At 41.1% G+C, this 9,957-nt stretch overlaps 1 protein-coding gene across 1 annotated transcript; it reads right to left on the reverse strand.

Annotated features, from left to right (window-relative positions):
• Positions 1-2,463: 2,463 nt before the first annotated feature.
• Positions 2,464-3,509, reverse strand: LOC148567222 (uncharacterized). The gene is made up of 2 exons (XM_088484538.1): positions 2,996-3,509; positions 2,464-2,879 (listed from the first exon to the last, which is right to left on the reverse strand). The coding sequence occupies exons 1-2, from the start codon at positions 3,507-3,509 to the stop codon at positions 2,464-2,466; spliced, it is 930 nt and encodes a 309-aa protein (XP_088340664.1).
• Positions 3,510-9,957: the final 6,448 nt, after the last annotated feature.

Here is a 9,957-nt window from a genome sequence, read left to right on the forward strand (position 1 = left end):
GAAGGGACTCATCCCTAACGGAGTCTTATATGCTGTCCTATAAGCCCATAAGGCATCACCTAACCGAGAGCTCTAATCTTTTCATTGTGTATTTATCACCTTCTCTAAAATTCTCTTTATCTCCCGGTTAGATACCTCCGCTTGACCATTGGTTTGAAGGTGATAAGCAGTTGTAACTTTATGTATCACACCATATCGCTTTAGCAATGCTTCCATTTTTCTATTACAAAAATGAGTCCCTTAGTCGCTCACGATTGCTCATGGTGACCCATAATGGCAAACAATGTTGTTTCTTATAAAAGAAACAACTGTGTTAGCATCATCAAGGCGGGTTGGAATTGCTTTCACCTACTTTGGTGCATAGTCAACTGCCAAGAGGATATAAAGGAACCCATTTGAATTAGGAAACGGTCCCATAAAGTCAATACCCCAAATATAAAAAAATTCACAAAAAGTATAGGTTGTTGAGGCATTTCATCTTTTTGGGATACATTTCCTGATTTCTAATATTGGTGACACAAAAGACAATATTGATTTGCATCTCTAAATAATATCGGCCACCAGAATCCATAATCTAATACCTTTTTAGCGATCCGTTGGGGGGACAAAGTGGCCTTCGCTAGTGGATGAATGACAAAACTCAAGGATAGATTAGAATTTCGATTCCGAAACAGACCTACGGATTACTTGGTCGGCCCCACGTCTTCATAAGTGAGGGTCATCCCAAATATAATATTTGGAATCACTCCTCAATTTGTCTCTTTGGTGCTTAGAAAAACTAGGAGGAAAGATTTTTGCGACAAAGTAATTTGCCATAGGAGCAAACCAAGGGGTGCTATTAGAGATTGCATGCAAATCATCTAACGGAAGTGAATCATCAATAGGGAATGGATCATACTTAATATGCTCAAGACGGCTCAAATGGTCTACAACTAAATTTTGTGATCCACTCCTATCTCTAATCTCAACATCGAATTCTTGCAAGAGCATGATCCAACGGATGAGCCTAGCAAATATGATCTGAACTTGTCTAATGCAAAAACAACTGCTAGAATCCCCTTCTCGGTAGTAGTATAATTGGATTGTGCCGCATCCAATGTATTAGAAGTGTAAGCAATGATATAAGGAAGCTTACCCTCGCGCTGTACAAGCACGGCACCACATCGTGATTAGAGGCATCACACATGATCTCAAAGGGTTGTGTTCAGTCAGGTCCTCTCACAATGGGGTTGTGGTGAGGGCTTCCCTTAGCTTTTCAAACACCTCTTTACAAGCATCACTAAACTCAAACTCAACATCCTTTTGTAATAGATTAGACAGAGGTAAGGCTATCTTACTAAAATCCTTGATAAATCGCCTGTAAAAACCTGCATGTCCTAAAAAAGAGTGGACTTCCCTCACAGAATAGGGGTAAGGCAGACTAGCAATAACATCAACTTTAGCTAGGTCAACTAAAATGTCTTCATTAGAAATAACATGTCCTAACACTATACATTGCGTTACCATAAAATGACACTTTTCAAAATTTTAGACAAGGTTAGCGTTAACACATCTTTCCAAGACCTTAGCTAAGTTGTCTAAACAACAATCAAAGGAGGTTTCGTACACATTAAAGTCATCCATAAATACCTCCAAACAACTCTCCATAAGATCAGAAAAAATATTAGTCATGCACTGTTGAAAAGTAGCGGGTGTATTGCATAAACCGAATGACATTCTTTTGTAAGCAAAAGTGCCAAAAGGACAAGTGAAAATAGTCTTTTCCTGATCTTCAGGAGCAATGTATATTTAGAAATAACCAGAAAAACCATCAAGAAAACAATAGTGAGATTGACCAGACAATCGGTCCAACATTTGGTCTATGAACGGCAAAGGGTAGTGATATTTTCTTGTTGCAGTATTTAGTCTCCTATAGTCAATACGAACCCGGCAAAAATTTTGCACCCTTGTTGTGGCCATCTCACCATCTTCCTTCTTTATAGTGGTGATGCCCGACTTCTTAGGAACAACTTGGACTGGACTCACCCATTCACTATCCAAAATCGGATAGATGATGTCCGCATCCAGCAATCAAGTAATTTTCTTCTTCACAACATCAAAAATCGTTAGATTGAGCCTTTGTAGTGGTTGTCTTACCTGCCAAACTCCATCTTCAAGAAAGATTTGGTGCATACAAGTGTGTGGGCTAATCCCGACAATATCGGCTAGACTCCAACCAATTGCCTTCCTATGTTTCCTTAGGACTTTAAGGAGTTTCTCCTCTTCTTGAGTTGAGAGCTCACTAGCTATGATCACTGGAAACTCATGGTTGTCCCCAAGAAAAGTATACTTCAAATGAGAAGGTAAAGGCTTCAATTCAGTATTCAATTCAAGTTGTGGTTCCTTTTCACCATGATCATGGAAAATAATTTCATCAATTTTTTCATGTTTATCTGCACCTTGAATCTTGGGAAAACACACCTTTCAATGGGCTTCTCTTTGCATCTCTGTCACTACTTCATCAATAATATCACACCGGAGAATAGAATGCTCTTCCGATGGATGCCTCATTGCTTCTTCCAAGTTGAATTTGATGGTTTTGTCACCCACCTCAAATGAATATATGCCAGTAAAGGCATCCAACTTGAACTTTAAGGTCTTTAGAAAGGGTCTACCAAGTAATACGGATGAGGATTTCCCGTTATCCATCGGAGGCATCTCAAGAATGTAAAAGTCAACCGGAAATACCAAGTCTTTGATCCTTACAAGCACATCCTCCACTATACCCACCACAGTAATGACACTTTTGTCGGCTAAAACAAACTTAGCGGCCGACCTCTTCAATGGTGCTAACTTCAACCTTGCAAACACGGAAAGGGGCATGATACTCACGCATGCTCCTAAGTCACACATACAATCATAGAATGCAATACCACCAATCCAACAAAAAACCAAGCTTGGCCCCGAATAACTACATTTCTCTGGAATGGAGTTCATTAATGAAGATATAAACTACCCAAAAACAAAGTTTTAAGGTCACCAATCTTATCCTTATGTGTGCACAAATCTTTCAAGAACTTGGTATATTTAGAAATTTTTTGAATAACATCAAGGAGGGGATTTGTTACCTCAACTTTCTTGAAGACTTGCAACATATTGAGATCAAATTTCGGAGTCTTCTTAGCTTTCTTCACCATGGAAGGATAGGGAATAGGGATGGACTCATCCATCACGGCCTTCCTTTTAGGTTCTTTGAGGTTCACTTCATCTTCTTCTTGCCTTGTCTCCTCTTCCTCATCATCATTTTGTACTTCAATAACTATCTCCTCCTCATGGATGTCCTCCATAGTCTTGGGAGTCACTTCTTCCAACATGGTTCTGTACCTTAAAGTGATGGCATTAAGGCCATCCTTTGTGTTAGGAAGGGGTTGGGAAGGAAGACTAGAAGAACTAGAAGTTTGGGAGGTGTTGTTAGTGTTGGTAGAAGAAGGCAAGGACATTCTAGAGAGCATCTCGACTATAGAGGCCATTTAGGTTTCTTGTCTCTCCACCATAGACCGGATTCTTTCTTGTTCTTGGAGGAATGGACGAAGGGATTCTTCAATAGATGGTTACGTTGTAGAAGAAGAAGAAGGTTTGTTGGTAAGGGCTTGTTGTCTTTGATGAGGTGGTTGGTATCTTTGGTTATTAGGTTGGCTTTGTTGTGGATGTTGAAATGGTTGATTGTGGTGATTTTGGTTGCCTTGGTAAGAGTTGTTGCTAAATAATGGTTAAGAAGAGGATTGGTAATTGTGTTGGTATTGGGAAGGAGGATTGGATGGCCCTTGATTCCACCTTTGGTTGTAGTTATTTCCTTGAGAGTTGTCCCACCATCCTTGATTATAGTTATTACCATGAGAGTAATTGCCTTGATTTTGAGGGTGGTAGGAAGAATGGTTGTTGCAAGGGTTAGCTACCGCAAGAGTGTAATCTCCTTGGACTTGAGGACATTGATCGGTGTAGTGTGAAGTGGAAGAACACACACCACACACCCTTGGAGGTCCCTCAATTTGTAGGATTTGAGGTGAGGCTTGAATGGCTTGGATGGATAAAGATAATTTTTGTCCTTGATGAATTTTCTTGAGAAGAGTAGTCATTTTCCCAAGTACATTGTTTTTTAAGAAGACACTTCCGTCACACTCTTTGGAGGATTGTTTCTCACTCTAGCATGTTGAGTGGCTTTGGCAATGGTGCACAAAATTGTGATGTCCAGGCTCGAACAATCCCCGGCAACGGCGCCAAAAACTTGGTGCACGAAATTGTGATGTCCAGGCTCGAACAATCCCTGGCAGCGTGAGCAACTTGGTACGCGTAATCGTGATTACACTTTAATTATGTAAAATTCATGGCTCTTTCTTTCCCTGGCAATGGTGCCCATAACATGGTGCCAATACCATGTTTCACAACTTCGATACAACTAACCAGCAAGTGCACTGGGTCGTCCAAGTAATACCTTACGTGAGTAAGGGTCGAATCCCACGGAGATTGTTGGTATGAAGCAAGCTATGGTCACCTTGCAAGTCTCAGTTAGGCAGATATAAATTGATAAGGGTGTTTTCGAATAATAATTAGTAGAATAGGGATAGAAATACTTATGTAATTCATTGGTGAGAATTTCAGATAAGCGAATAGAGATGCTTTCGTTCCTCTGAACCTCTGCTTTCCTGCTATCTTCATCCAATCAGTCTTACTCCTTTCCATGGCTGGCTTTATGCAAGGGTATCACCGTTGTCAGTGGCTACATCCCCTCCTCTCAGTGAAAAATATGCTCACATGCTCTGTCACAGCATGGCTAATCATCTGTCGGTTCTCGATCATGCTAGAATAGGATTCACCCTCCTTTTGCGTTTGTCACTAACGCCCAGCACTCGCAAGTTTGAAGCTCGTCACAGTCATTCGATCATTGAATCCTACTCGGAATACCACAGACAAGGTTTAGACTTTCCGGATTCTCTTGAATGCCGCCATCATTCTAGCTTACGCCACGAAGATTCCGGTTAAGAGATCTAAGAGATATTCATTCTAGCTTATTTCATGTAGAACGGAAGTGTTTGTCAGGCACGTGTTCATAGGGGAGAATGGTGATGAGCGTCACACATAATCACCACCTTCATCACGTTCTTGGGTGCGAATGGATATCTTAGAAGTGAAATAAGATGAATTAAATAGAAAACAGTAGTACTTTGCATTAATCTTTGAGGAACAGCAGAGCTCCACACCTTAATCTATGGAGTGTAGAAACTCTACCGTTGAAAATACATAAGTGAAAGGTCCAGGCGTGGCTGAGAGGCCAGCCCTTCTGATCTAAGAACCAGGCGTCCAAAGATATCTAATACAATAGTAAGAGGTCCTATTTATAATAAACTAGCTACTAGGGTTTACATGAGTAAGTAATTGATGCATAAATCCACTTCCTGGGCCCACTTGGTGTGTGCTTGGGCTGAGCCTGAATGTTACACGTGCAGAGGTCCTTCTTGGAGTTGAACGCCAGCTTTTGTGCCAGTTTGGGCGTTCAACTCTGGTTTTGGCTCCTTTTCTGGCGCTGGACGCCAGATTTGGGTAGAAAGATGGCGTTGAATGCCAGTTTACGTCGTCTATTCTTGGCCAAAGTATGAACTATTATATATTGCTGGAAAGCCCTGGATGTCTACTTTCCAACTCAATTGGAAGCGCGCCATTTTGAGTTCTGCATCTCCAGAAAATCTACTTTGAGTGCAGGGAGGTCAGAATCCAACAGCATCAGCAGTCCTTCTTCAACCTCTGAATCTGATTTCTGCTCAAGTCCCTCAATTTCAGCCAGAAAATACCTGAAATCACAGAAAAACATACAAACTCATAGTAAAGTCCAGAAATGTGAATTTAACATAAAAACTAATGAAAACATTTCTAAAAGTAACTAGATTCTACTAAAAACATACTAAAAACAATGTCAAAAAGCGTATAAATTATCCGCTCATCACAACACTAAACTTAAATTGTTGCTTGCCCTCAAGCAACTGAAAATCAAATAGGATAAAAAGAAGAGAATATACTATAAATTCCAAACTATCAATGAAACATAGCTGCAATCATATGAGCGGGACTTATAGCTTTTTGCCTCTTGAATAGTTTTGGCATCTCACTTTATCCATTGAGGTTCAGAATGATTAGCATCTATAGGAACTTCAGATTTCGAATAGTGTTATTGACTCTCCTAGTTCAGTATGATGATTCTTGAACACAGCTTCTTTATGAGTCTTGGCCGTGGCCCTAAGCACTTTGTTTTCCAGTATTACCACCGGATACATAAATGCCACAGACACATAATTGGGTGAACCTTTTCAGATTGTGACTCAGCTTTGCTAAAGTCCCCAATTAGAGGTGTCCAGGGTTCTTAAGCACACTCTTTGTTTTTGCTTTGGACCTTGACTTTAACCGCTCAGTCTCAAGTTTTCACTTGACACCTACACGCCACAAGCACATGGTTAGGGACAGCTTGGTTTAGCCGCTTAGACCTGGATTTTATTCCTTTAGGCCCTCCTATCCACTGATGCTCAAAGCCTTGGGATCCTTTTTATTTCCCTTGCCTTTTGGTTTTAAGGGTTATTGGCTTTTTCTGCTTGTTTTTTCTTTTTCTTTCTATTTTTTTCGCCTATTTTTTTTTTCTGCAAGCTTTGTTCTTAGCTGCTTTTTCTTGCTTCAAGAATCATTTTTATGATTTTTCAGATTATCAAATAACATGTCTCCTAGTCATCATTCTTTCAAGAGCCAACATATTTAACATTCTTAAACAACAACTTCAAAAGACATATGCACTGTTCAAGCATTCATTCAGAAAACAAGAAGCATTGTCACCACATCAATATAATTAAACTAAGTTCAAGGATAAATTCGAAACTCATGTACTTCTTGTTCTTTTGAATTAAAACAGTTTTTATTTAAGAGAGGTGATGGATTCATAGGACATTCATGACTTTTAAGACATAGTTACTAATTACTAATGATCATGTAATGAAGACACAAACATGGACAAGCACATAACATAGAAAATGAAAAACAGAAGAAATAAGAACAAGGAATGAATCCACCTTAGTGATGGTGGCATTTCCTTCTTGAGGAACCAATGATGTCCTTGAGCTCTTCTATGTCTCTTCCTTGTCTTTGTTGCTCCTCCCTCATTGCTTTTTGATCTTCTCTTATTTCATGAAGCATGGTGGAGTGTTCTTGATGTTCCACCCTTAGTTGTCCCATATTGGAACTCAATTCTCCTAGGGAGGTGTTGATTTGCTCCCAATAGTTTTGTGGAGGAAAGTGCATTTGAGGCATCTTCGGGATCTCATGGTGATGAGCTTCATACGCCTCTTGAGCTCCATGAATGGGCTCTCTTGCTTGCTCCATCTTCTTCTTAGTGATGGGCTTGTCCTCTTTAATGAGGATATCTCCCTCTATGTCAATCCCAGCCGAATTGCATAGGTGGCAGATGAGGTGAGGAAAGGCTAACCTTGCCATAGTGGAGGACTTGTCAGCCACCTTGTAGAGTTCTTGAGGTATAATCTCATGAACTTCCACCTCTTCTCCAATCATGATGCTATGGATCATGATGGCCCGGTCTATATTAACTTCAGACCGGTTGCTAGTGGGAATGATTGAGCATTAAATAAACTCCAACCATCCTCTAGCTATAGGCTTGAGGTCCAATCTTCTTAGTTGAACCGGCTTGCCTTTGGAGTCAATCTTCCATTGAGCTCCTTCTACACATATGTCCATAAGGACTTGGTCCAACCTTTGATTAAAGTTGACCCTTCTAGTGTAGGGGCGTTCATCTCCTTGCATCATGGGCAAGTTAAACGCCAACCTCACATTCTCCGGACTAAAATCTAAGTATTTCCCCCGAACCATTGTAACATAGTTCTTTGGATCCGGGTTCTTACTTTGATCATGGTTCTTGGTGATCCATGCATTGGCATAGAACTCTTGAACCATTAGGATGCCGACTTGTTGGATGGGATTTGTTAGAACTTCCCAACCTCTTCTTTGAATTTCATGTCGGATCTCCGGATACTCATTTCTTTTGAGTTTGAAAGGGACCTCAGGGATCACCTTCTTCTTGGCCACAACATCATAGAAGTGGTCTTGATGGGCTTTGGAGATGAACCTTTCCATCTCCCATGACTCGGATGTGGAAGCTTTTATCTTCCCTTTCCCCTTTCTGGAGGATTCTCCGGTCTTAGGTGCCATCAATGGTAATGGAAAAACAAAAAGCTTATGCTTTTACCACACCAAACTTAGAAATTTGCTCGCCCTCGAGCAATAGAAGAATGAATAGATGAAGAAGAAGAAGAAATATGGAGAGGGAGAGGGAGATGTGGTTTCGGCCAAGAGGAGTGTAGAGGGGTGTGTTGTGTGAATTTGATGAAGAATGGAGGTCTTTATATAGGGAAGGGAGGGGGGAAAGGTTTCGGCCATATGGGTGGGTTTGGGTGGGAAATTGGTTTTGAATTTTGAAGGTAGGTGGAGTTTATGAGGTAGGTTTATGGGGAAGAGTGGATGGATGTGAGTGGTAAAGAGGTGATGGGGAAGAGAAATTGAGGTGATTGGTGAAGAGTTTTTGGGGAGGAGTGTTTATGGGATTGTGTGAAAGAGAGTGGTGAGAAGAAGTGAGTGGAGGTAGGTGGGGATCCTGTGGGGTCCACAGATCCTGAGTGGATCCTATGGGGTCCACAGATCCTGAGGTGTTCAAGGATTTATATCCCTGCACCCATTAGGCATGTAAAAATGCCTTTGCGCATAACTCTGGGCATTCAACGCCAGGTTGGTGCCCATTTTGGGCGTTCAACGCCCATTTGTGTGCCATTTCTGGCGTTCAGCGCCCAGAAGCTGCCCATTTTGGGCGTTCAGCGCCAGAACCATGCTCTGTTCTAGCGCTGAACGCCAGACAGATGCTCCTCCAGGGTGTGATTTTTCTTCTGCTGTTTTTGATTCCGTTTTCAATTTTTATATTTATTTTGTGACTCCACATGATCATGAACCTACATAGACATATAACTAAGAAAGAAAAAAAATATAGTTAGATAAATAAAAATTGGGTTGCCTTCCAACAAGCGCTTCTTTAATGTCAATAGCTTGACAGTGGGCTCTCATGGAGCCTCACAGATGTGCAGAGCTTTGTTGAGACTCTCCAACACCAAACTTAGAGTTTGGATATGGGAGTTCAACACCAAACTTAGAGTTTGGTTGTGGCCTCCCAACACCAAACTTAGAGTTTGAATGTGGGGGCTCTGGTTGACTCTGCTTTGAGAGAAGCTTTTTCTGCTTCCTCTCCATGGTTGCAGAGGGAGATCCTTGAGTTTTAAACACAAGGGAGTCCTCATTCCATTGAAGGACTATTTCACCTCTGTCAACATCAATCACAGCTCTTGCTGTGGCCAGGAAAGGTCTTCCTAGGATGATGGATTCATCCTCTTCCTTTCCAGTATCCAGGACTATGAAATCAGCAGGGATGTAAAGGCCTTCAACCTTTACTAACACGTCCTCTACTTGTCCATAAGCCTGTTTTCTTGAGCTGTCTGCCATCTCTAATGAGATTCTAGCAGCTTGCACCCCATAGATTCCCAGTTTCTCTATTACAGAGAGGGGCATGAGGTTTATCCCTGAACCAAGGTCACATAGAGCCTTAAAGATCATGGTGCCTATGGTACAGGGTATTATGAACTTTCCAAGATCTTGTCTCTTCTGAGGCAATGTCAGTTGATCCAGATCACTTAGTTCATTAATGAACAAGGGAGGTTCAACTTCCCAAGTATCAATGCCAAATAATTTGGCATTCAGCTTCATGATTGCACCAAGAAACTTGGCAGTTTGCTCTTCAGTAACATTCTCATTCTCTTCAGAAGAGGAATACTCATCAGAGCTCATGAAGGGCATAAGGAGGTTCAATGGAATCTCTGTGGTCTCTAGATG

This window comes from Arachis ipaensis, chromosome B4, assembly GCF_059453495.1.
Source record: "Arachis ipaensis isolate K30076 ecotype BB chromosome B4, ASM5945349v1, whole genome shotgun sequence".
Lineage (NCBI taxonomy): Eukaryota > Viridiplantae > Streptophyta > Magnoliopsida > Fabales > Fabaceae > Arachis > Arachis ipaensis.

What these genes read in the sequence shown, in the direction of transcription:
- LOC148567222 (XM_088484538.1), bottom strand. Translation starts at nt 3,509, where the DNA reads ATGGCCTCTATAGTCGAGATGCTCTCTAGAATGTCCTTGCCTTCTTCT. An exon ending in CCTTAAAACTTTGTTTTTGG is followed by an intron (nt 2,880 to 2,995) that starts GTAGTTTATATC and finishes TGTGTGACTTAG; the next exon opens with GAGCATGCGTGAGTATCATG.